General features: G+C 39.3%; 1 protein-coding gene across 2 annotated transcripts; it reads left to right on the forward strand.

Annotated features, from left to right (window-relative positions):
* SGCE (sarcoglycan epsilon) lies at positions 1–27,741 on the forward strand (the record flags this gene model as incomplete). Of its 2 annotated transcripts, XM_079538595.1 has the most annotated exons (13): positions 1–121; positions 7,021–7,125; positions 11,098–11,220; positions 13,975–14,132; positions 16,330–16,402; positions 17,045–17,243; positions 18,355–18,517; positions 21,590–21,801; positions 22,499–22,525; positions 23,282–23,470; positions 25,209–25,252; positions 26,327–26,361; positions 27,691–27,741. In XM_079538595.1, 13 exons carry the CDS (start codon positions 1–3, stop codon positions 27,739–27,741), a joined length of 1,500 nt encoding a protein of 499 aa, XP_079394721.1. The 2 variants fall into 2 exon arrangements, with proteins under 2 accessions (XP_079394721.1, XP_079394722.1); XM_079538596.1 differs by lacking the exon at positions 7,021–7,125 and having other exon boundaries at positions 103–121.
* Between the last annotated feature and the right edge of the window lie 190 nt (positions 27,742–27,931).

Here is a 27,931-nt window from a genome sequence, read left to right on the forward strand (position 1 = left end):
ATGCGGCGGCGGCAGCAGCTGCAGCAGCTGCAGCAGCAGGCGGAGGAACGGGCGGCGATGCGGTGCTGCACGGGGCCCGGGCCGCGCGGCGGGGGCGCGCTGACCACGCTGCTGCTGACAGGTCGGTCACGGCGGCGCGGAGAGCGGGCGCGGGCCCGGCTGGAGTGCGCGGCGGCTCCGGCTCCGGCTTCGTCGGTCTTCCTTCCCCCGCTGGTCGGCGCGGCTACGGTTCGCCCCGAGGGCGGCCCGCCCGCCCCGCCGCTGTGGAGGCCGGGGGAGGTTCGGCGGTACCCGCAGAGGGCCGGGCCCTGGCGCGGAGGCGCTGCGCGGTCGGGTGGCTCCGTGCTGGGAGCGGGGCCGCTGCCTCCTCGCGCTGGGACGGGCGCTCGGCCGCCTCCTGCCCCGCGCACAGAGCGGCCTTTCGCGTCCCGTCCCGCCCCGCCCGTCGGAGCTATTTACCAGCCCGAGCGCTTGGTGCAGCTGTGGCAGGACTGGGGTTGCGCAGGTTTTCCTTTCGCTCCCTCGTCGTGTAAATAACGGCTGTCACGTAACGCTCCGGTCTCGCACCCGCAGTGTTCCACAGAGTGAAAGACTTCCAGCTGCTCCTGCTCGCCCGCAGCCGGCAGTGCTGGCAGGGCTCTGCTGTACGCCAGGGCAGCAAAATCTGCTGTTAGATCTAAGTTTATTTCTGCAGGTTGTTTTGTGATGTGGGGGATCGGTGGCGTATCATCTGAAAAACAACAGTTTGCTCAATATCTTTCTGGGTGACATTTGAATAAACATCGAATACTTTATGTGTGTGACTGTACTTGTCATAGGGTACTGACAGCAGGTGTGTCATGAGGCACCAGAGATAGTACAGATGCATTTAGCACCTAAGCGTTAGATGGTTTGTGCAAGGATAAAACTCTGAATCTGTTGGGTAGAAGGTACTGCGAGATACTGCTTTCTCCTAATGTGGAAATTTGTCCTGCCTCTCCTGTCTCCCTCTACAGAGCGCAGCTGTGGCGTAGCAACAAGGGGAAAACTATGACAGTCCTGAGGTGAACTCTGTCAGCTAAGATACTAAGTCTGAAAAGGCTGTACTGAGATGAGCTTCTTGAAGCTGTGTTGTGAGCTTAAACCAGGCTCTCCAGTAGAGGAAGAAGTTTTGAGGACTTCTTTAGGGTTAATTTTCCACATCAGACTTTCTTAACTTCAAACAGCAGAATAGACTGCTTGAGAGTGGTGCAAAAAAGGAAATGTGAACAGTATGAAATTTTTGTTAGTGATACTTATATAACATTTTATCTTCATCAGAACAGGATTTTGCAGTGTGTTTGTACTGAATTCAACTCCTGCATAGACTCTTGCAATTCAAATGATATGAACTGTCTCAAGTGCTAGCTTGATTTTTTTTCTCCTGTAAGCAAAAAAAGTAACATCGTTTTCATCATACCTCTCCAATGTCAGCCCTCCAGCTGAACCCATCTCCCAGCTTTCCCAGAACCTGACCCCACCTGACAATGTGGGAGAACGTCCAACCAGGATTGCTGGCCTCAAGAAAAGCCACAGCCCTGCATAACAATCCATCCTCTTCACTTTTGTTCTTTAGTAGATGATGCAGTACTGCAGCACTGCTTAAGCACAAAAATACATCTTACAGACAAAAACTGAACATGGGAAGAACCACAAGGCCCGTGATTAGATTTGAGCCCTCTTTTACTAATAGAGATCAGGTTTTCCTGTTTCTCTTGTAGCAATTGACCACAGAAGAAACCTGGCTTATGTTTTTTGTGCTTGTTGAAGATCTGTGAAATATATACTTGGAAGCTTTTTGAAGGAGGTGGTTTGCTGCCAGAAGTCCAGGTTATTGGCCACTCTGTCTTGACTTCTTCCTTCCCCCCCCCATGGAACATTAACTCAAAATTCAGGGACTTCCAGAGACTTCAAGAATTTAAAGAACAATTTCAGAGTCCCACATTTGATCCCAAGTATTGCACTCAAACTGAAGGAACTGACTCTCAAGTAGTAGCTGGTGATCATCTCCAGTGCTAGGAAAAATGGATCTTGACATTGTTGTAAGTGACAGTTAAGGTTAAACTTTTCTAATACAAATTAGACAGTTGTTCTTTTCTGTTACAATAAAAGACATGGTAGAAGTTTATGTGAGAAAAGTACAGCTATTCTGCCATACTGGAGTTTGTTAGGCCTGTGAATTGTCCCCATTGTCTGCTTGTAAAGAATGTGTGGTCATCAAAAAGTTAGTTGAGCGAGGATGACCATTTTGCAGTTACCTTGTATTTCTTGAGTGAAAGATTAGTTGTAGGTGATCCGGAATCTCTGTTTTGAGCCAGTAATGGGGATCAGTAGAGCAACTGAGCCATATTGCTCCTTCCCTATGAAGGTGGTCAAAATAAAGAAGGAGCTTATTAGTTCTCTTCAACTTCAAAAGCTGTCATTATGTAGTCACATTCATTTGGCCTGAAGCTGCCAGAAAATACTTTCCTTCCCTTCTGTGGTTAGTGTGTTCCAGTACTTCCCTTCTGGGCACTCAGTCACTTGTACAGTGCCAGTGAATAGGGTCATCTGGCTAAGAACTAGTCCACACACAAGCAAAAATTGTTCTCTGTAATCTGTTTACTGTTCAGGATCATTATAGGGTTGTTTGCACTGGTGTTGTTTGCACTGGTGTGTGTGCTGTATGGCCGAGGTTGAGCTGGGATTCCCCTCCTTCAGCCGGGCTGTTAGAAAATGCTAGTTTGAAACAACTATGAAGTCACAAGCTATCGAGACAAGGATTTAGGAGTGAATCCCTGCACCATAAGGACAAAGAAAGATTTAATCCTCATATAGGGCTCTAAGTATCAGCTAGTGATGATGATGCCTGTTAAGTCTTTGTACTGGTCTGGAGCAGATCTATAAATCAAATCTATTGTCAGGGAGTACTTGCTTGAATAAATAATTGTAGAAGGGAAGAGTCATTCCATTAGTATGCTTTTCATTACAGAAGGTCATTATTTATGGGTAGTACAGTTTAGGAGATGTCTTAGAGATCCTAAAGCCAGACTGCAAGAGGTCAGGAATTTATCTTCTAGTTGTAAATTATAGTATGTAAAGAAAGGCCTATTTTTGTTCATGATGTATTTATACTTGGCTAAGAGTTCCTTACAGAACTTCAGACATTAGTCACCACGATAAAGCTCTCTCTTCAGAAGAGAGGTTCTTAACAATCAAACTGAGAAGAACAAATTTTGAAGAAGACAAGAATATATAGTTTGCTACTACTTTTGGATTCTTCTGAAGTAGATATTGATAAATTAACATAATGTCTTGGGATGAACGTGCTTTCATTGCTGAATAACCAACATCCTATCACACTGCTGTCTCAGTAGTGAAGAAGGAACTCAGGTCTGGTAACTGTTTAATTGTAATACCTAATAATAATACTGGTAAAAATAGGGCAACTTTCCATGTCCATCAGTTCATGACTGTAGCTACATTGGACATTTCCTTCCAGCTAAATAGTAGAGACTCTGCCTAAATGTTGTTACAATTGAAACACAAACAATCAAAATGTCTTTTTAATGTAGATTATTTTTAGTGGCTGTCTAAGCCACGAAGATGGGAAATTAGAGAGAACCAAGAAGTAAGGTAGGATTCTCAAGATCTTGAAATGTGAAGATGTTACAGTCATGAATGAACGGAACAGAAACAGGTAACCATTACCTACTGAACACAGGTAATTATAGGAACATTTATAGGGATGGAACTATGGAAGAGGGGGGAAATTCAGGGTTTTGAGAAGTGAAGCTGTATCAGTGCTGCATCAGTAATGTGAGAGACTGAGGAGAGATCCTTGCTGAGGAAGCAGTAAGGAGGACAGGGAGTAGTGCAGAATGGTGGGCAAATGTTAGAGGACAGCACAGCAGTGGGGAAGGTGAATTGGTCTGTGGTGCTCAGGCCCTCTGCGGATTGTGATGTGGGCAGAACTTGTTGGGGATATCTTTTCTGGTTAACATTCTGCTGTTAAATATTCATATTTAAAACCTTCATATAAAACCTATGCAAATATAATTAAAGAAGAAGGGCCCTGTAGATCAAGTCCCATGCCCGGAGCTGTCAGTTGCTCCTGTGCGTGTCTTGGCAGCTGGTAACACGTAGAAAACTGAAGAGTCTGACACCATTAACCTTGCACTCACACTGAGAAGAAAGCTGATCACTTTGTCTCTAGGATTTCTCTTTGATAAAAATGAGTACGAACCCCTGCACTCTTTAGTATAAGGCCTCTTTTGTTGTCCTTTAATCACATTCACAGATCTTCCCTGAGCTTTCTTCACGTTGTCACTGTGCTGCTTGAAGGCTCCGTGTAAATGCCAGACAGCATTTGAAGGGTGATTGTATCTGTGTCAAACACAACAAGGAAATCTCCCTGCTACTCCTTGGTGTGCTTGTTCATGTATTAGCTGTTCTAAGCAGTGTTCTACAGAAAGCTTCTGTTCAACCAGCTTCTGTCATTACCTGCCACATCTGCCTAGTTTCTGTCATCGCAGTTCGGGATCCTTGAATTGCATGCTCTGTAATGTAAGTATGGCATGCATTCTTTGTTCCTGGGTATGCATTTGCTTTTTATGCTACTGAAGAGTACATCAGCAACCACTTTAAACCTACCAAACAGCTCAGTGTTCTGTGTAGTGGCTTGCCATTTCCAGTACTTATTAAACTCCCTGCCTTTGCTTTTATCTGCTAATCATAGCAGTATATACATATATTCAGGTCATATATCTATAATTAAATATTCCTGTAGCATAAGACCAGTGCCAAAACATTGTGAGACTTTTGTGAGAAATTTGATATAACAAATGAATACCCATCAGACCAGTTCTTTTGCTAGAGATTCCTGTTCCTTATGGTGAAAACTGTTGAATGGGCAGTATGTCCCATTTCACACCTTCCATTTAAAATCAAATAGATGGTGATATGTGTATATATATATGTATTTATATTAAAACATTACACTGTAAAGTGTGGCATCTGATTAACAGACATACTTTTCCAGCTCCCATATGGACTGCTGCATAGCATACCCACTGCTAAGGATAGGAAACTTGTGGGCAAGTCAAAGACAGTGGACACTTCTAGTTAGAAATGCATCTTGGAACCTGTCTTTTTTATTATTCTTATTGTGCTTAAAGTTGCCCAAGTGATTTAGCATTTGGTTTCTTGCAGTGCTGGGTGATGTGCTGCATGTCCAGGGGTGACATGTTGGTATTGCTGTCTTTATCAGACAAATCTGTGGGCTCATCAAAAGAATCAGTTTGAAAAGATGCATTAAACCCCTGTTTGTGATTAGTACTCTTCTCCATTTAATTCTTCATTAATCAAAACTGGTGTTAATTGTTTTGCTTGGGATTGGTGTGTAGCTGAAAACACTCGAATTTCCTCATTCATTCATTCATTTGGAATACTGGAACAACTTCAGTTTTCCTTTTTTTTTTTTTTAAATTTCTTGAGCATTCTTAGTATTGCTAAAAATTTGCACTAAAGGTCATGGGCAGCATTGAGTGGGACAACCCATAGGACTGTTATCTTAAGACAGTCCGTGGAAGGTGGTTCAATTCAGCAGGGAGAAACTGTCCTGTGAGGCAGATGTAAAACATTGGATGTGAATAATGCTTTTTTTGATGGATCATTTGTGTATATTGAAAATATAAAAACCTTAATGAATTCAGAATTTAGAAACATTACTGTACTGGTATGGCTAGTATTCAGTACATAGGGGGTTTTGTTGCACTTTAACCTCAATTAAATTTAGGTATTTGGGGTAAATTAGCATTAATAAACGTCTCAGCCACGTGCATAAATTCAGTGTTTGTGTACCTTGACTGGTGCTTGAAGGTCTGCTGACCTCCTAAATCCAATGCAGTGTCAGTGAGGGAATAGCTGGCCGGAGTAGCTATGCCAGCAGAAATTTCCACACATTTTTAAGCTTCTAGTATAAAAGATAGTTGCATATTTAGAATGCATGTTTGTCAACAGAGATGTATCTGAGACAAAGTACTGCTCCTTGTTTCTGACACAGCTATTTTTATACGCAAGTTAAGATGTTAGTCTGATAACAACTTCTGGCTGGAGTTTGTATTCCTTGAAGTATGTCAAAAAACCCACTATTTATTATGGCCATTCTCCCATTCCTAGCATCTCACTTGCGGTCCCCTATATCTGCACTTTTAGTTGCTTGTAACTATACAAATAGCTGGTGCATCATTCATCACAGAGGAAGAGGAGCAAAAGAACAAAAAGCTGGAGGTGAAGAAGGAGCTTCTTCAGGTGGTTCTGCTACAGCTGACAAAAAAAATCTCTGCTGCTGCTTTCACTCTCCTTTGTGCTTTGCTCTTCACCACATTTAAACCTTGTGCCCTTAGCTGTTCTGATTGAAATGTTTCAGGCAGTTCTCTGGCTGTGCAGGATGAAGAGAACAACATTTTGACTGATTCTTTTCTCAGTGTAGATTATTGGTTATGCTGCAAGGCAAGACGTTCAGCCCCGCATGCTGGTGTCCTCATATAAACAAAGCTGTGCTCTTGGTTATGTTACTTTCCCTATTTTGGTCCTAATATATTATGCTAGCAAAAGTAACTTCTAGCGTGTCTTTTTGCCTGCATTTGAGATTTTACCAGTGCAAATATATTTATCACAGTGCCTCGTTTTATTTCTTACCAGTATAATTATGTCAGCAGAAGGGTCTACATCTGTAGATGTTATATATATAGATCTATATACTGTAGATGCTTAAGCATTTAGAGCAAACTTACTGCACTTATTTGGAGAATGAATGTCAAAATGTGATCATCAGGAATAATATTATATACTGATAAATATTCATGTCAAACACCATCATTTTCTTACCTGAGGTTCTTAAGGTCTGACTAAATACAAAAGCAGGTTGAGAAGGCATCTGATCCCATCTGATATGTAATTTCTGGAAGTCTGTTGATTTGACTAATTTTTTTTTTTTTTCATTTGTTTTATTCTGAAAAGCTTTTTTGTTAAGCTCTGCTGATGGCAGTAATGGAACTGTTAACTGGAAGACTAAGCAAGCCAACAGTTATATTATCAGCAGAATAAAGGCTGTTGAGAAGAATGGTGAGTTTAGGTCATAAATTTAAGCCCCATGTTGGTTCAGTCAAATATGCTTTTAATTTTACTCTTGCTTTTTCAGTCATGTCCTTGTTTTAGGAATAAGGTGCTATTTCAAGGTAAGTAATTTGGAAGATTTTGCATTTCTTCAGTCTTTTAAGCATTTGCAGACCTGTGGGTGTATGTGAGTTCTCCCCAACTTTTCCTGATGCAGCTATAGCTATGCTTGAAATAATGGCTGTGTGTACACCTAATATTGCATATTTTCTTACTGCTGCTGTCTGCTTGGAAATATCTCTGCAGCTTGCTTAATACAGTAACTTTTCTGAAACGATTAAAAAGAATCCCTGTGTATGCATACCTAAAAAGACTATTTTATTGTCTTTTGTGATATACATAGAATGATTGTAGCCATGGTACACTATCGAGAAAGTTGTCATTGCATTAACTTCCCATCCAGGTAGGCAGTCTAAATTGCCCCTAAATCAAGGAATTTATAGGATTTCTGCTAAAAGGCAATGGGGGAAAGAGCTCAATGAAATTTACAGAGAAAGTGTGTGGGTTTGTTTTTTTTTTTTTCCTGAAAATCATCAATATACAGACTCTAACAAACATGGTGAATCTTCCGAAATTTCTGTGGGCTAGAGGCATTTGTATCTGATGTACAAGCTCTGCTGTGTGGCTGTTAACAGCTTCTGGACTGGAGACTGATAGAATCCTGGCTGAATTCCTGGCTGTGCCCGTGCTCAGCATCTCTACAAGAAGGACAGCTGGGACAGTTTCTCTACATGGTTCAAAGAAAATGGTGTATGTTTTGTTGTGATCCCATGTAGTGAAAAATTTAGATTTCTCCTCTGTAGTATTATTGAAATCTTTCAGAATCCCCAGAATTTGCCCAACCAACACGTGCTTGGCAGTTGCTGTATGAGATAAGCATCTAGAGATTGCTTTGTGTGTTCAGCTTTATCCGTGGATCGTTTAGGACGATTACACATTGCTCTTTAGTCTGAGGCAATCTTACGAAATTAATTGTGGGTTCTAAAAGCCTCTGGAGAAAATAGCATTCCACGTGTTCCATTATTGGAAAGCTGTGATTACTGTTGTAAGCTGAAGACACATCAGGTCCCTTCTGATTCTGAAGGAAGTTTGCTGGGGAAAAAAAGGTGAGCTTTTCTGACAGACAAGGAGGAGGGCAAGAAGTTTGTAATTCTTAACCTCCAGAGTTGTGTCATTACACTGTATCTGTCATTGTAAGATGTATTTTTTTTTTCCTTTGAAGAAGCATTATTTTCATGCCTATAACAGTGATGTTAGTGAAAATCCACTAAGGATTTTAGTATACTTAGTATGCTTACCTTAGCAGGAGAGAGTGACTCATTGCTAGGGATATGTGAGTGTTTAGTGGTGGCAATAGATTTCTTATCAGATATAAGAAATACATTGTTGAAGTTGACATCTTCTGTCACTTCTGGTACTATTAACTTCATTCCTTTCTAAAACTATGATTTATGGAGAAGATCTACATTGTTTTTTCTCTGGTTTTTCTGTTTGGAACTGATCTTCACTGTAGAGTCCAAGAACCATTGCTGGAAAAAAAAATTATATATATATATACATTTATATATATATATATACGTTTGAGATTTATCACATTTTCAACCAGCCACTGTATTTTTCTCAGCTTTTCTGCTCTGTGAAGAATCTCATTAATGTCATAGGCACCCTTCCAGCTTTTCTTGAAGGTATTCTGAAAGCATCTGAAGTTTTCTTGTTCTATTTATGGCTTATTCACAGAAGCAAATGCAGAAGTGTTTGGGATCATTAACTTACTTTAATTTTGCAAATCAAAGTCTACATAACTAAAATTATGATAACTGGTTTATTAACCAAAAAATTGTTCTGAACTAATTTAAATTCCAAGGTCAAATTTAATTATTTTCTTTAAGATAAAATCTTGCTGCCAATTCTATTCAGTACTGTCAAAAGGAACTTCTAAAACTGTGAAAGAACAACTCCAATAAGCAGATCATTACACAGATAAACAAGGGAGCATGAGTACGGCTGATAATTTTCCAACCAGTTTTGTATAAATTAGTAGGAAAATAGCTGGTTCTTACTTCAAGCCAGGCATCTAACACTTCCTAACAGTAAAAAGATCCTGTCATCAATCCTTAGAAGAGAATTCATTATTTATGGTGTCTTACTGAGGCAGTGATGTTCAATGGAAATTTTCTAGCTGTGGAATTTGATCGATGGTGTATCGACAGGTTGAGACCATTTAATTCTGAATATCGGCCTGAGAAGATTGGGATGTATACAACTAAACATAGAGCTCTGCAGTACAGATGTTTGCTCTCTTGGCAGCACTGAGTGGAGATCTAGAGAGAGCAGTGAGGAATCTAGGACATGATTCATCTCATTCTACAGGAGAAATCACATTAATCAACCCCTAGAAGCGTCTGTTTCTCTTTGCTGACTATAAAAGGAGCGGGCTGACTCAGTGGTGGATGTTGTTTCTGTAGGCATCTAAAATTAGGTGAGATAGATTCCACAAGGAGTACGTGGTACGAGGGGTGGAATATCTGTGATTAATTCCTAATTAGTAGTGTTTCTTTTAAGTGGATCTGAAACGAGAAGATTGGTATAATGATGAGTCTGAGGAAATTTTAGCAGGTTTAGAAAACTGAGCTTGATACAAACCTCTGGTATTTGTTGCTCATTAATCTGAGCATTGAAATTAGCTCTTTCATCTACTAGGAGCTATGAGATTGTTCCTACGAGTTTGTTTCGACAACTCCAAAATCTCTTTGAGGATCACTCTTCCATAATACAGTATTGCCATGCAGTATGGCCTCCAGATGTAACCTCTCCTAAAGTTTCTTTCAATTAGCAAGCAAGGCAGGCACTGCGTATCTCTGTGTCTGTGGCTTATCTTTATTTACCACTTATGTAATCCTCATTTAATGTACAAAGTTTATCACAGTGATTGATTCTTGCAGGTCAGTGACCTTGAATAATAATATGGAATAGTAATATGACCAAGTTAAGATCCTGTGAGACATCTGTTAGAACTGTATTGTCCACCTATCCTTGAAATTGAAACTTGCCAATCAAGTGCATTTTATACATTTAATGTGTCATTTCCAGTTCACTAAAATATAGCTAAGAAGACATACTTTCATCATCCAAGTTGGTAATTGTGCAAAAACGGCATATTGTTCTAAAATGAGTTTCCTTCAGTTTTTTAGCTTTGAATCCTATAAGTTGTGGCTTTGGTGTTTTTTTTTTTTTTGTTTATTTGCAGTCGGTGTCACCTGACTGACCCATAATTACCAATGCCATTTTCAATACAAGCGGAACATCTTCGGGTATGAGCTCTCCAAGCAAATGTTTATGTGTAGGATATTTGACCCTACTGGTGCAAGAAAATCTAGCTGTAAGGACTTGTATAAATCCTTACCTGAAGTGAATTGCTTTGCTTTTTTCTGCCCTAGAACTGAAAAATCTGCTATTTTTTGTTTAGTGAGGAATCTGGGCCATTTATTGCTAAGATTCCTCTGAATTCCTCATATTCCTTACTTGTATTGTAAGACATTAAGGAAATGTGATTGTATCACTTGTTTAATATGCTTTTATTTGTGTAATATTGCAAATAAACCAAGTATAAAAATTACAGTGGGCTCCCTCCGTTTTTTTTCCTTGTAATAAAAATGAATACGTTGTGCTACTTACAAAATCCTAATGCAGCCAGTTTTGCTAATTGCAACTTTGGAAGGGATCTTGTGAGGGAAAGAGAGTTTGCTCTGCATTCTGTTCTTAAATCCGTGCAACCTTTTAAAAATTTATTAACAGGTATCTAATATTTGTTGCTTTCCTTTTCCCAGATGCCCGCGTTGCTATTGAAATGCATGCAGTATGATCTAGAGCATGTCTCATTTTTGCTTTGTTCTGTCTCTTCTCTTTCCTTCTGCTTTTCAGTGTACACGATTCTGTCTAAGGTGCACTCTGATCGGAATGTATACCCTTCTGCTGGAGTTCTTTTTGTTCATGTTTTGGAGAGAGAGTACTTTAAGGGGGAATTTCCTCCTTACCCAAAGCCTGGTATGGGATGCTAAGATCTTCCATATTACGTGAAAATGTTGAGAAAAATGTTTTAAAGATTTAAACATATTTAACATGTGTTGCAGTGAAATGTGTAATGTGCAAAGGATAGTTTTTGTTTCTATTGAGATATCTTCAAATGTTTTCTGTTTTGTTATCAATTGTGAAATGATGCATATACCCATGTTCTGAGAAATGTACTTAATTTGAAAAGGCATAACAACTGTGTATCAGAGCTTAAGGAGGATACATTTTCTTTGCTTTCCATGAAGTATGAATTGGTGGAAGGGTAATAATCATTTGATGAAAATGCCTTCTATTTGATCAGTCTTCCAGAAGTAATATGAAGGAGCTTGACGAAGGGGGCATTTTCAAGTATATAGTGATCTTGAGACAGAAGATGAAAATAAATATGAGGCTATGCAATGATTATTATTTTTTTTGTTTTCATTGAAAACAAAACCTTTTTTTGGATTCAAACTGAGTTCTATATTTAGGCAGAGTTTAATGTTATTAGGCAGTTAGCTTGTAGAGAGTGTTATTTCTTGTATATGTTGTTTTGACACTCATCTAAGTTAAAGCCAAAGGATTGATCAATGGCAGGGCAGAATATGAATAAACAAGCTTAGGAGGGGAAAAGAGAAAGAGAGAACATCTTGTCCTACATTAACGAAAGGGAATGAATATATGCATAGGTTTTAAAATTATTATTATTATTTTTTTAATGTAGTACGAACACATGCTCTACTCCTATATTAAAAAAAAAAAAAAAAAAAAAAGGGGAAAAAGATTGAGCATTTACTGGTTATGGATTGATGAGTTGTCCTTCAAATCCCCACAGCCCCAATCTGCACCATTTGCCTGCAGCATTAGCTTGAGTTCACATGGTTTGAATTTTCTGACCAGCAGACAGACTGTGATCATATCAGAAACTGGCTGTAAGACCAAAGCCTACTCTGCTTGCACAGTCCCTGTATTTATATCTGCCACTTGCAAGGCTGTGCTGTGCCACTGGTATGACAATGGCAAACCTGAATGTATCACCAGTGCTTTTGAGATTTTATTCCCCAAATCATTTGTGGTGCTTAACTTCAATTACTATGCCAGAAGATCACTGTGACAACTCAAGGGAGTTGAGAGGAAGGTCGCATTGCACCTTGGTGGTGGGTTAGTGTGGCTTTCCTACTGTTCTTGTCCTCTTACCCACAGCCAGATGTGGAAAAGCTGGCCTGAAAGCTAGTCACTGTTTGGCAGCTCTTTGTATGTGTCCCTCAGATGGAGATGATAGTCCTCCTTCCTTCCCTGGGCTACTTTTCTTCCCTCAATGGCAGCCTGCTGTCAGCTTCAGATGTCACCATCTGACAGTCACTGCAGGTGCCACTTCTTGGCTGAGCTTGAGGGCTTTAGTGCACATGTGTGTGAATAGGTGCAGAATGGGTCTGCTTGGCTCTGTGCCACTGAGGATCTGCATGTCCTCAGCCATGGCTGACTTCATCTGCAAAAGCTAAAATAAGCAGTTGAAACCAGCCATTGGGAAGAGTACCAGTAGGAAACACAAGAATTGGTCTTGCAGTTTGGTTTCAGGGGGTCTCAGAGACTGCATCTGAACTATGGGCAAGTGTGGCCAACTGTGGATGCATTTTGCAAGCACGTCTCTTCCTCTTTTTGAATTAATTTATTATCTTAAAAAAAATCGTCTGTCAGGCTGTTTGTGCTGAAGGTTTTTATGTCTAGATAACAGAAGCTTTCAAGCATCAATGGTTACACGGCTGCACTTTGCGCTAAGCCCTTCCAGGCACATCGTTAAAGTGAAATAAATAAGCAAAAGTAACTAAGAAACGTTTTTCATATAATCACCAAGATTGGAAAAGATCTCTAAGATCATCCAGTACCACTGTCCACCTATAACCAATATTTCCCATCCAACTGTGTCCCTCTGTACAACATCTAAGCTTTTCTTGAACACCTCCAGGGATGATGACTCAGTCTTCCATCCATACCTCCCTGGGCAGCCCATTGCAGTGCCTGACCACTCTTGGAGTTGTTTTTCCTAATGTCTCGTCTGAATCTCCCCTGACATGACCAGAAGCCATTCTCTCTAGTCTTACTTCTAGTTTCATGGGAGAAGAGACTGACTCCCACCCCATCACAACCTCCTTTCAGGCAGTTGTAGAGAGCGATAAGGTCACTCCCGAGCCTCCTCTCCTGACTGAACAATCCCAGCTCCCTCAGCCACTCCACATCACACTTGTGTTCCAGACCTCTCACAGCTCTGTTGCCCTTCTCTGCACACACTCCAGGACCTCAGTGTCTTTCCTGCAGTGAGGGGCCCAAATCTGAACACAGTACTCAGGGTGTGGCCTCACCAGTGCTCAGTAGAGAGGAAAATGGTTGGGAATTAAAGGACTGAGACCTTCGTGCTTTTGTCGGTAGGGCGCTTAGATGGTTTGATCCTAGGTAGAGCTGAAAAATCAGACCCAGTAGCTCTGAGCTAGCTGAAAGTCTAGGAAGTACAAGAATGTTCATCTTTGTATCTGGTTATATTTTTTAAATATGAATTTCTTGGTGCTTACAAATGTTGAACAAGAAACCAAATAATTCTGATGTATTAAAGATTGGCAATTTTTTTCTCTCTTTGAACATGTTTGGAAGACATAGCTGGAAGTCAGAATAAGATTTTTCCTAATTGAAATATCAAAATTAATGCACGTAACTTTTTGTTATAAATATTCTAATATTGCTTTTCCTATCTAGGTGAAATAAGCAATGATCCTATAACGTTTAATACCAATTTAATGGGTTACCCTGACCGACCTGGATGGCTCCGCTATATACAAAGGACACCATACAGTGACGGAGTGCTGTATGGTTCACCAACTGTAGAAAATGTGGGCAAGCCAACCATCATTGAGGTATTTTCTTGTTTGTCAACAGGTATTGCCTCTTGGTTTGTGAAAACAAAACAAAAACGGCTTATAAATAACTGTACTTATTCAGATATTTGAGTTCTGAACTTTGTAGCGTTCTACCCTAAATATGGGCCAGACTGGGAAATATTGCATTCAATCAATAAACAGGTTTTAATTTTTTTAAAATTAGATTGTTTTTCATCAAATATTCTCTGGCTCATTATTTGTATTTATTGACGGATTTTATTTTAATTGCCAGTTTCATGTATCTAATTCAGTTCTTGTGTGTGGCAATGACAATCCCCTACTTTATTTTTGACAGTCAACTATCCAAATGTTTAAAAGCATCGATTATTCACTGAGCAGCAATTGAAAGGGAAAAATACATATATATTTGCTATACTTTGTCATGTATATCATAGCAGAATGAGTGACACACCATGCAGTTCATAGTGTCAAGGAAAATCTACTAATTAAACTTGCTTCAGCCATTTTGCTTCTTTGACTGTACTTTTGTCTTAAGCCTTTGATGAGATTTTTTCTCTAAATTGTGTTTGATATAGTTGTCATCCTCGAGAATGACAACTCTAAAAGTTAAGTTATATGGCAGATAATTTTACTCACGCTAATTCACTTTTGATTTCAGCATGACTAATCACATCTGCAGAATTAATCGTGTGCGAAAGTACTTGCAGACTTCAGTTAGCTTTCTGTAGAGGAAACCATTATTTTAAATTGTCCTTTTTAAAATGGCTTGTGCTTTTACATTCAAGGGTCTAAATCAAGATCTACGCTGCACGAATGAGCACAAGCCTATGTTTGAACTCAGTCTTGTCTAGCATACAGATTACTTCGTTGTGGACCTATGTTTATATGTGGCTTTTGAATTAATTCCATACAATGAGATGAGAGCAGGTTGCATTTTTTTGTGCTTCTAGTAGAAAATTCCTACTACCATCTGAGAATCTGAGAAAGGCAGTTGCATATTCTTGGCCTGAATCTTAATTTCATCATGCCATAATGCCTGAGGTGATGTCGTGGGTAGGTAAATCAGTTGGACGAGACCTTGTAATTAGAAGGGCCTGATATCATGCTTAGAATGGATAACAAAGGAGATTATCTCCTTTGAAAGCTGTGTAATGACAGTTTTATTTGAATGGATACTGAGCACATGGGCAGTTTCCACCATTGCTGCTTTACTAGCCAGAGCTATACAGATGTCCAGACTAGCAACCGTCATTGCTGAAGTGCAGACTGAAAATGGCTATATTCCTTTTGATATGTGGATTTTGTACAACCAGAGATTTGCTCTACCTCTCTTTTAGTAAAACAAACTGAACTTTGAATCTAAAGAGAAAGGTGGGTTTTATTTATTTTGTGAAAGATTTATTACCTTTCAAGAAATAAAAAAGTAGAGAAAATAGTAGTAGTGGTATCCAAGCTCATTCTGTATTTGTTATGAATGAGTGCATGATTGTAGTTCAGTTTCTGAGTACTTGTGCAGTAACCACAGAGAACTCTGTTTGACATTTGTGACATTTCAGGCACCTCATATATTTAAAATACAAGATTGGTGTCCTTGTGTAATTAGATAATGGGTACTTAAGTTTCTAAAAAAAAGAAAAGGCATGAGAGTTGCATCTATCTGCTAGTTTTCAGTTTGTCTATAGTAACAAATTTCAGTATTTGTTCAAAACTACTTGTGTTAGAATGCTTATGAATCCATTCATGGAATAAAAACTCACTGGGACTAGAACTAAAACTAAATCCTGTTCCCAAAGACTGCAATTGCTTGGCTCCCAATGATCTTTTATTCATATATCTAGTTAGTTTAGATCCCTAAGGGCTATCAATGAATGTAGATTTCAGTACTGGGGGTGTGGGTTGGAATGGAACATGAAGAAACCCATCTTTGCTTGTGGTTCTTTTTACATCAAAGGTAACAGGAAAGAACATACATGTATGGCAGAAAACTTTTATCTGGACCAAAATATATTACATTTGGATATATCCCATAGATAACTGTATTTGTCTATAGACTGATAGAGAGAATTTTGATGTCCTGACTTAAACTGTATCAAACAGGAAAAAAAGCATTTAGAAGATGATAAGTCTTTTTAAGTTGCTCATTTTCAGTATTTCCTTTACCTAATCTTGGTATTTCCATCACCATTTTGTAATAATTTCTTTTTTATTCTAGATCACTGCATATAACAGGCGTACTTTTGAGACAGCAAGACATAATTTGATCATTAATATTATGTCAGCAGAAGGTATGTACAGAAAGTAGCTTGTTGAGGTTTGAACTGAATAATCAAAAAACTTTTGGACCCCGGTTCTTTTAAGATAAAGAACAACGTATAGTTGTCTGGGCTTCAAACCAAATGTAGGGGTACAGAGGGGATGTAAGACAGATTTTCCTCTTTTGCTTCATTTTTTTATTTTTATCTAAATTATTTCTGTCAGGTAAAACCATGTCATGGTGCTTTAAAGTACTTCATGTTTTTTGAAAGAACAAATTTCATAATGTAAAATATTTCAGCACAGCAGAACTTTCTACAGCAATCTGCAGTTGAAACTGTGCATTCAGATTTTCTGGTAGCAAGGTAACAGTTTTGATTCCAATGTTAGCACGAATGTAACTTCATTTAATGAAGTTTCAGGAGCTGAGAATCTGTCCCTCCAGTTCCGTCTTCCCTCTCAGGGTAACTCCATAAATGACTCGTGATTTTAGCTTCAGTAATAACTAATTTAATCAAATGTAACCATTTTAGGCTCAAAGCAGGGTGCTTTAAATACAAGATTTTTGGAAAGGCTTATCCATTTTAAAGGGGTATTGCACTAACTGTTGCTTTAAATGATTTGTTATGAAGTCACTGTTTAAGGCCAGACTCTTTCTTCTTCATTGCAACTAGATTTTCCGTTACCATATCAAGCGGAATTCTTCATAAGGAATATGAATGTAGAAGAGATGTTAGCAAGTGAAGTTCTTGGAGACTTTCTTGGAGCAGTGAAAAATGTATGGCAGCCAGAACGTTTGAATGCTATAAACATTACTTCAGCACTAGACAGGGGAGGGAGAGTTCCACTTCCTATTAATGACATGAAGGAGGGGTAAGCACACGTATCAGTCTGCTAGATTTGCTTTACTCTTCTTTTCTTACTGAAAGGCTTAGTATTTTATTCAGGTTCTCTGGAAACTTTGAAATGGCTGTTTTATATTTTGGGAATCCAGGTTGGTGTGAGATATGAAAAGTTTACTAATGTTCCAAGCCCCCATTATACCATGGATTTATTGTGCTACTTACAATAACAGTTCCTATCCATCGATTTTTACAGTCCAACAAATACCTGTCCAACAACAAATTCCGTTAGTTACAAAATAGTAGTAAACGATTTTGAAAGTATAATATTAATACTGAGAAATTGTGTAGTATGGTTTTTGGGTATTCAATAGTTTCCAGTTTACAAAATTAAAATTTTTGAAACAGAATGGTATGGAGTATAGGATACAAAGTCACTTCTATTTCTGATAGAGAAGTGGCTTTAAACTGAAAGAGGGTGGATTTAGGATAGATGTTAGGAAGAAATGTTTTACTTACAGCTGGTGAGGCACATTCCTGCACTTTACAGTCAAGTATCTAAACTCCTCAGATACCTCAAGTTTATACCTTTCATCTGTCCAATGTTCCCGAAGCACATAATTAAGGATCATGGATTTCAGCAAGAAAGACTGTAGCTACACGTGACACTGTTAAACACTAAATGCTCATGGAATGGCTTAGGTTGGAGGGGACCTTAAGGACCATCTAGTTCCAACCCCCTGCCATGGGCAGGGTTGCCAGCCACTAGATCGGTCTGCCCAGGGTCCCATATCCAACCTGACCTTGATTGTCTCCAGAGGTGAGGCATCCAAATCCTCTCTGGCAGACTGTCCCAGTATTTCCAGACGTGATTCATAACCATACATTCTGTTCTGAAATATGATATTTCATTTATAAAATAATCCAGTCTTTCCAAAGTACTGGTTGTGGCAGTGCTTTTCTCTGGCAAAATCAAAGGTTTCTTTTGGTATATATTGTTACTTATTGAAAGATATTTTTGGTGAAGTAATGTATAAGAAAGGCTGGTACATCTAAATCCAAGCTATGTGCAGACAAGATTCTGGATTCAGAGTCCTTGTTTTGCCTTTTTTGGTGAGTCTGTCACTCATCTCTTTCTGCAGTGTGTATGTTATGGTTGGTGCAGATGTTCCATTCTCATCATGCTTACGGGAAGTGGAAAACCCACAGAATCAACTGAGATGCAGTCAAGAAATGGAGCCTTCAATAACGTGCGACAAAAAGTTTCGTACTCAATTCCATATTGATTGGTGTAAAATCTCTCTGGTGAGTTGTTTTATTATTGCATAAGAATATTTGTTGAAGTACAGTATTTCATTCTAGACATCATCTAGGTAAGAATTTTGCCAGCTTGGCCAGACCACCATTCTAAATTCTACTGAACTGTGACTGATTGATGTTGTTTCCCATTTAGCAGCCACCCTTAATGTTGTGAAAAGATTTTACTCTGTGGGCAGAATTCTGTTAGAATACAGTGATAGTGAAACAACCATCTTTGTTTTTGCTAATACTGATTTATATAGATGATCGAAGAACTATATAGACTTACAGAGCTAAAAGTAATGAGAATTATTTAGACAGTTCATTAATTCAGTGTGCTAATACTGCTAGTTACACTTGCTTTCCTACAAAGTATATAATGATGTATTGCTACCTTTTTTTTTTTCCCCCAAATATTGAGTCTACAGCACCAAGTAGTTAAATAGTATTTCTGTGCTGTCAAAATACCTTTCCAAATTGTTTAAACTTATTTCATGTTAAAAAGATTTGAAATAGAGAATAGTCTTGACTAATGAAATCAAAACAACAGGAACTCTCTTCTTATGGGCAGATGAATATAGGAACGGTGACTGAAAAAAGGTTTATTTTCCATTCAAGGATTATAATCCACAAAAAGGTTTTTATTGTTATTTTTACTTAATTTTGGTAAGGAAGATCAAGAAGTGATCCAGTATTCGAAGGTGACTTTGCAATAAGTTTGAACAAAGATGGTGAAGGTACATAAAATAAAAATGGATAATTGGTGAGCAACATTCAGATATTACTCAAGAGGAAAATGAAAAGGAGATGTGGGAGGATTTTGTACAATATAAACAAAAACTGTTGAGGATGAGAAATTATTCACTCTCAAAGTCCATTAGATACCCTCCAACACTTTCCTTCTATATACTGTGAATTAGGAAAGCTGATATCATTTCTTTTTGATAATGTTTTTTGATACCATCCTATAAGTGAGCTGAGGAAACATGACCTAAATGAAACTGTTATGGTCTTAGTGGAGAACGGGTTGGATAGCCTGAATTATTGCAGCAGAATTACTAATAATTCCCTGCCATTCTCCATTAATATGATGGATGATGGAATGTGCTTATTAAATTAGGCTGGCAAGCCCCGTGAAATTGAAAAGAACTGCATGGCCATGGAAGGACCAGGAAGAATTCAGGAAGACCATGAGGCAGTGGAGAAATAGCCTTGGAAACAATAGCGAATTTCTTTTCAAAAGGAGAAGCAGAGGAATTTGCACAGTAATGCACAAATAATCAGTTCTGCAAGTGCAGAATGAAGAGCAAGTGTTTAGGACTACTTCTCCATGAAAAAGGTGGGACAGGAGCGATGGCTCATAAACTGATCATGAAACAACGTTGTCCTGCTGTCTTGAGAAAGGCAGAGGTCACCTTGGATGTGTAAAATGAATGGACTCCCTATGAGAAGCATAATTTTCTACAGCAGTTAATTACACGACCTTCTTAAATTTGGCACTTGGCGCTTGCTCTGGCAGCGTACCCTCATGACTGAATTTAGACAGTCTTAGGGGTGTTTGCTGTTGCCAATAGCATTATTTCTGCAGTCTATAACATGGTGCCTCAAAGAGGAAAAAGAGCCAAGCCTTTCTCTGATCATAGTCTGCTTTTCCTGAGGCAAGACAAGGGGCAGAAAGTCCTCCAAGATCTGTGGACTAGAAAAGTTGAGCTCCATCTCCTGTAACCATAACACTGACCAGTGAGTGAACATAGAACCACTGCATCCTCTTCCTCCCACTGTATGAGCTGACTTGGGCAATTATCACCTACATCAAAGAGTTAGTGGGACCCAAATTCTGAAAAGATGGACAACAATAGTTTCTTCCTCTGCTGCTTTCTTCCACTGCTGTCTGATAGTTTGTTCTCATTCCCTGCTTGGATGTCTGCCTCTCACATCAGTAAGTGCATAAACTGCAGCTGTCTAGGTCTGGAGGTTCTACTAAGCAGTCAGGTGGAACTGATGTACTGAGTGTAAAATATTCTGCAGAACATCAATGAGTCTTGCACTTTAAAAATACTTTCCTTCTGGTGTTACCCAAAAACCTTTTCATCCTCCACACAAGTTTTAATGCGCCCTCTTGTGAATTAAATTACAAATGATAAAGGCATGCCCATCAACTGCAAGATTTCTCACAAACAGGCAGAAGGATAAGCGGGTAGGCAAATACAGTTTATTTTCAATTAGGTAGATGAAGATAATAAGAGTAAAAAAATAGATTATGGGAAAGGCCATCAGTTAAATGCAATATGAAATTTGGCAACCAAAAAGCTTGTATTTTCAGGAAGTTTAGATACAGATGTTAAAAGAAAAAAGCACGTGGCAAGGAATGCACCCTTCTGGAAGTTAGTTGAATGAGGAGGTGGGAAAACCTGGGAAGTCTGGGTTTGTTAAGCAAAATGCTCATCTCAGGAGCACCCCACGCTTCCTGCGGCAGTTGGGAGGGGTGGCATAGAGCTGCTCAGCCCTCAGCTGCTGCTGCTTGCACTTCTGGGTGCTACATGTCCAGAAACAGCTGGAGCAGGCTGCCCAGCGAGGTGGTGGTCACGGACCTTGGAGGTGTTCAATAAACGTTTAGATGTTGCACTGAGGAGCGCGGTTTAGTGAGAGCTATTAGTGATAGGTGGACACTTGGCCTGGATGATCCCGAAGATCTTTTCCAACCTTGGTGATTCTATATGAAGCTCAATAGGACATCAAGAGGAGAGGTACTCTTCATCTCTACCACCCTCATACAACAGAGGGCAGTATTGTTATTTAGGAAGATGAGTAAGAAATTAATGTATTCATCACACAGAAATCGGTACAGTAATACTATAATAAAATAATATTTTGAAATCACCTCTATCAAAAACTTTTGACAAAGTGAAAGGATATATTGTTTAAAAAATGGACAAAATGTTATCAAATTTGATAAACATTGCACAACATAGGTTCTATTCTGTGTGCCTGTCGATTAAGTACTGCTTGGTTTTACATTCTTTTCCTTTGTGATATAATTGTCTTTTTCTTTTTTTCTTTCCTTTCCCTGGCTGTCAGGTTGACAACACAAAGCAAGTTTCCACCTTTCAGGAAGTGATTCGTGGAGAGGGGATACTGCCTGATGGCGGGGAGTACAAGCCGCCTTCTGACACACTGAAAAGCAGAGACTATTACTCGGATTTCCTAATTACACTGGCGGTGCCCTCGGCAGTAGCACTGGTGCTTTTTCTGATTCTTGCCTACATCATGTGCTGCCGACGGGAAGGAGTGTGAGTACTTTAATGCACTAGTAAGAAGTTTCAGGTTTTTCTAAGGTTAAAATGCATAGGAGACTATTTATTAGAAGGATTCCACTCAGTTCATTAAAAATAAAAAAAAATAGAACAGGCCCAAAGACATCTGTTCTGAAATACCGAGCTGGCTAAACACATACAGTCATGCATATAGGGACTCTAAAGGTTCGAGTTGAAAGGGTTAAAAATCCCCACATAAACGTGAAATTTATCTCCCCCAAGCAAATAAAATACTAATAAAGGATCACTGGTTCAGGAAAATAATAAATAATTTCTAAATGCTAATTTTTTATAAACGGGCAGAGGATGTGCACTGAATTTAGATGTCTAAGAGCAGAACCTAAACGGAAAGCAGCAAGTAGCGAAACTCCTGCCATTCTTACTCAAACTACAGTTTCATTTTGTCACAGAATTTATTTTAGCCAGAAGCTTGTTCCTTAACTTGCATTTCCATTTCTCTGTGTGTGTGTCTGTATGTGTCTGTCATCAGAGCATCCCCACACGTGCGTTCACCGAGGCCACATCATAAACCCAGCTGCAAATGCTGCCAAGTTGCGTTTAGCAGAAACGTTGTCAGCATTTCTGTACCACGTACTGTTTCCATCATCAGACAGACTTAATGTTCCAACTATCAATGCTATTATTTAATTCATAAATTTTGTTTTGTTTTTAGGGAAAAGAGAAACATGCAAACACCAGAGTAAGTGTCTTCTTTCCTGTTATTTTTCTTTTGTCATTTAATTTTCATTCTCAGTAGCTTGTCACGCTTCATACATGTGTGTCATAATCTTCTGTCATTCTCTCTAACCCACGGTTTAATTCATAAATGTGAAAGCTGCTTTTAAATCAGAGCCTTGGTGAGGATAGAAGAATCAGCATAAAAAGGGTTTGAAATTAATAACTATGAATTCAAAATAAATTAGCTCTCTTAAAATAAATATCTTAAAATATAATTTATTCATAGAGTCATAGAATGGCTTAGGTTGGAGGGGACCTTAAGGATATTCTCCTGATGATCAGACCTCCCAGTCTGTATCTTTAAAGCGGGGGGCAGGAGGAGTATCCCAGAAGGTGTCCAATTGCTACAGCATAGAATGTTTGAGAATTAATTCTCTATGAGTTTTTATGTACCTACCGTGAGAATCAGGAGTTACCTAAACTTATTTTAAATGCAGCAAATAAATGGAATACTAGAGGTAAATTGCACAATTGTGGATCCTACGTGAAATACTCATCCAGACAGCAAAATCTAGTGGTGTAATTACTGCCTGCAAGGTTAAATATATTCAATGTTCATTCAATTACCTGTGTAGAGGTTTCTTGTAATTGGTGCACTATTGAGTCTGTAGCACACATCAGTCCTCAAATTTTTTTAAAAGTAATAGCTGTAAAAATCGATGCATTTAGACAGAGCACTTAAAACCTGCATTCACTGTTATATCTCCTTTTGACGTAGCATCCAGTTGGTCCACCATAGTGCTATACAGAAATCAACCAAAGAGCTCCGTGACATGTCTAAAAACAGAGAGATAGCATGGCCTCTCTCAACGCTGCCAGTGTTCCACCCAGTGACTGGTGAGATCGTGCCACCCCTTCACCCAGACAGCTACGACAATACTAGCATGCCACTGATGCAAACACAACAGTAAGTGTTTCCATTAAAAAAAAACAAACTTATTCTGTTACATAAATTAACTGTTACAGTGCTCATCATTTGAAACGTGTTTATTATGGGGGTGCATGGCTCGGTAGTTCGAGATTGCTCTGATGTTTGCCATTCAAGCAGAAATGAAGGCCTGCGATAAAATGAGATGAGTGGATTTTCAGGCTGCAAACATGGCAAGAGGCTTCATGGGGAACAGTCACATTCCTTCATATTTTGGAGAAACTTACTTTTGACAGAGGAAGCAATTAAGGCTGTTCCATTTTAGAAACCCTGCCTCTTAGGAGTTCTGGTATTAAAAATAACAGCAGCCCCGTAAGATCCAGTCTTTGTAAGTATTTAGTCATGTACCTGTCACTCATGCTTTGTGTTTGAAGTGTTAAGATGGAACAGAAGAGAGTTTTCCTTTACAGAGATAATGTATAGAGACTTAACAATGAAAATGTTCAGAATGCTCAGCCATTTTCATTGTTGCCAAGATACAAACCTGAAAGATATTCAATTCCATTCCTCAATTTATCAAAACTTAAACTATTGAGACAGAGTCATCTACTGCTCTGCACATTTACCAATTGCCAAGTAGGTAGTGCAGGAAAAAGACATTTGCTGGAAGGGTTCGACTGAGGTGTGTGGAACTGAGACAATGGCCTTGGATACAACTGGCATTATTACTCAATGCCTGGGAAGACAGAAAGTCAGGTTGGAAGCTGCTCATCTCATGGGTGCATGTGAATGGGAACTGCATGACCTTCATGATTCCAGTCCAGTGGTCTGGTCCAGGGCCTGACCAGCTTGGCCCTAATACATGCTTGGTTGCCACGTGTTCCCTTTATAATGTAGATATGCACTAAGTATTTTCTTCTCCTTCTTCCTAAACTAAATTCTACTCCCAAAAAATCTCCAGAAAGCATAGCCGTATAACTTATCCCTTGTACTGTGAAGTGTTCTATCCTGTTACTGCACAGTAGCAGAAGGTAAAAGAAACAAGTCTAAGAAGATATAGATGCAGACAAGTTTAAGAAATCACACAGAGCCAAAATTATATTTCCATGATGGTTTTTCCCTTCTGTACTTGATACACGTCAGATGATGGCATGGTAAAACTTTGTGTATATTTGCCTATACTCAATTGATTAATTCCAAAGAAAGTCAACCCTATGGATAAGTTTGGATAACCCTATAAGTAGAGTCCTGGAGCCAAAGGCTTTCTGCAGTTGCACATACTGTTCCTATCCACTTCTGCATTCCAGCCCCTCATGCCTTTCTGCAAAAGCAACCTTAATATCTGGTCCCAGACACTTAAGCAGGGCACAGAATCTGACTTTGCCTCAATAAGTGAACTTGTCTGCTGTGCAGTGAATGTTTGTTCAATCTGCAGTCAATAATTGGCAAAGACTGTCACCTCTTCCATATTCGTCACTTCTGGAAACTGAACTTTGCATCACATCGGAAACCTCTTGCTACATTTGGCCTTTCACCAAATTTGAGCCAATGAGCCCGGAAGCTATGTAAAATTATAGGAACTACCCCTTAAAACTCATTCACTCTTCCTTCTGTTGACGTGGGTGACCTCTTCACAGCTGTATTTGTGAAGCAAAAAATCAATTACTGCTTCGTAAGCAAAACCCCACGACTTTTAAATTGACCTACTGAGGTTTTATGCATAACACACTTCAGCCTTGGTGCGGAAGCATTAAAGATATTCAATTGTGTTTTGTAGGAACCTGCCACATCAGACTCAGATTCCACAGCAGCAGAGTGCAGGTCAGTACTAAAGAAAAGCACTGTGACTATGAAATGATCAGTGGGCAATCGAAACACCTACAGTCAGTGGAAAACGTTTTTTAATATAATTATTACAGCATTTCCAGACATTTTTGGATCCCTCAGTGAAAATGTTGAGATGGCACTGGTTGAACAAGTAGACTCAATTTTAAATACTGGAATTAGGTACTGCTAAGACAGAAACCTCCTTACATAAATCATTTTCTATTACAACAGCAAACTCTGGCCAGATTCCCAAACATTTTTCAGATTCCCTAAAACTCTATACAAAATCAAAATTTCTCATTGCTACTAATACTAGTTAAGCACTGAAGAAGAAGCTTTTTATTGCTGTTAACAGGCATGAACAGTTGATAGTAGTGAATCTGCTGAGAGATGCTGGTCTCCAGTGTCTTAGTCTTCACTCTTACACCTTTTAGTCAACTCACAGTGTGTATTGACTGAGGCTGTGACTAAGGCTGACTGCTCACTTTAGCTACTGTGTCAGTGCTGAGAAGGATCATAAAATCACAGAATGGCCTGGGTTGAAAAGGACCTCAAAGATCATCGAGTTTCAACCCCCTGCTATGTGCAGGGTCGCCAACCACCAGACCAGGCTGCCCAGAGCCACATCCATCCTGGCCTTGAATGCCTCCAGGGATGGGGCATCCACAGCCTCCTTGGGCAACCTGTTCCAGTGCCTCCCCTCCGTCTGTGTGAACAACTTCCTCCTAATACCTAACCTAAACCTCCCCATCTCAGTTTAAAACCATTCTCCCTTGTCCTATCACTATCCACCCACACAAACAGTCTTTCCCCCTCTTGGTACTGGAAGGATGCAGTCTTCCACATGGGAAAGGCCATAAGGATGATATAAGGAAAATGTAGAGCCCAGAGTAGAGTTCTTCAATATTCAAAGAGGTATTTAGGCAAAATTGTAAATATGTGTATACAGAATATAATGTGTGAACTACAGCTCTGAGAGGAAGATTTGTGTTAAGTTAGGGGCTATGTAAGCTACTCTTTGTTTTCATTCAAATCCTTCTTCTTCATTACTGCTTTCGGGGATTGAAGGAGAATTTCGTATGACAACATTTCAAAGATTTGAGGCAAGTATATGGAAGATGCTTCTGCACTTTGTTGTTGTTGTTTTTTTTAAATCAAAAACAAACAAAGAAAACACAAACCAAACAAACCCAACCTTAATGCTGTGCTATTGGCTTTGCCATTATGTGCTTTGTTAGATGTATAGTGGAAATGGTGGATGACCCTGGAAGTATCCACCTGTATCTTCCAGCACTGGTTTGGGCTGAAAGTTAGCATAGTTCTGAATGCTCACTACTGCAGGAACTTAGAGGGCAGAAAAAAAACATTACAAATATTAGCTGCTCCATCATGACAGTTTTCCTATAAGAACAGTCTTGCAGTGAAAACAGGCAAAATCTCATGGTAGCGCACTGTATGTTGATAGCAGAGAGAAATTTTATAAAAGATCTGAACTGTTAAGTTAACGTGGGTTAACTTACAAACTGCACTGAAGAAGTGCCATAAAAAAGTCTGTATTTTCTGAAGTACTTAATTTTGGTTGCAGTGTTTGCTCTTCCTGAAACAGAAGAATCCCAGGAAGACTTTCAGGTGGTCAAAATGTCAGGCTGAATGGAAAACTCAGGCTCTCCTAAAATTCTGAGTAGCACTGGTACAAAGATAGCAGTCCATTTTGTTGGTCTGCTCAACTAGGAAATGTAGAGACCTACAGTGCTTAAGGCCAAAGAAACAGTAAACTTAACACTCGTGGTTTGTTTTTCTTCCTTTCCTGTGGAGAAGTCCCAGTGCTGTGCTCAGAACTGCGATCATACGCTCACCACCATGACTAAGAGGATATTTCTGTTTTTAAAACTTCAGCCAATTACAGTATTTGATTTGAAGAGCAGGGGGTGCATAGTAGCAATATCCTCTTCAGGAGCCATTCAGAGCTCCAGAAGAAACAAAGTTTTTTTAACCATACGTAAAATGCAGCCACTAGACTTCACAGCTGGTATAACTGGGAAGGAATTGTATATAATGTCTATGCAACACTACTGAAAACTGCTGCTGACCTCCAATACACAAAGGTAAATTAAGTTTTTATTTTTATAATTATTTCTCTTGTAGATTGGCAAGGTCAGTGAGGGCTGTCCCAAGGCCAGGTGAACAAAGGTGTAAGATATTCCTATAATACAAAAGATTGAATAGGGCACGTGTTGCCTACTCGGTGTTTTCCATGTGGAGTTTTGCAGTCTCCCAGGGCAATGTGAGGTCTGAAGTAGAAAGATGTATTCCCAGTTAAACCATCTGTTCCCAGGATGAATCAGCAGTACCTCCATGCTGTGCTGCTGATTGATTATTGTTAAGGCATCGTCTGCCATTGATGGATTCTAAGAATTCTTGTCTATTTACAGGTAAATGGTATTCCTGAGGAACGAAAACTAACAGAAGCAATGAATTTGTGATCAGAGAAAGCAGTAGATGTCCTGTTTCCTTATTTGTTCCGATTGATGCATGAGTTTTCCTGGTGTCTATTGTGCATGCCCACAGTATTAAGCCGATTCCAGTGCCAGAGAGTACAATCACTTCCACGTAACAATGTACTGTATCTTTTTGTACTTTGGACATTTTTGACAATTTGTAAACACTGATAAC

The sequence above is a fragment of the Tetrao urogallus genome (genome assembly GCF_951394365.1).
Source record: "Tetrao urogallus genome assembly, chromosome: 7".
Classification (NCBI taxonomy): domain Eukaryota; kingdom Metazoa; phylum Chordata; class Aves; order Galliformes; family Phasianidae; genus Tetrao; species Tetrao urogallus.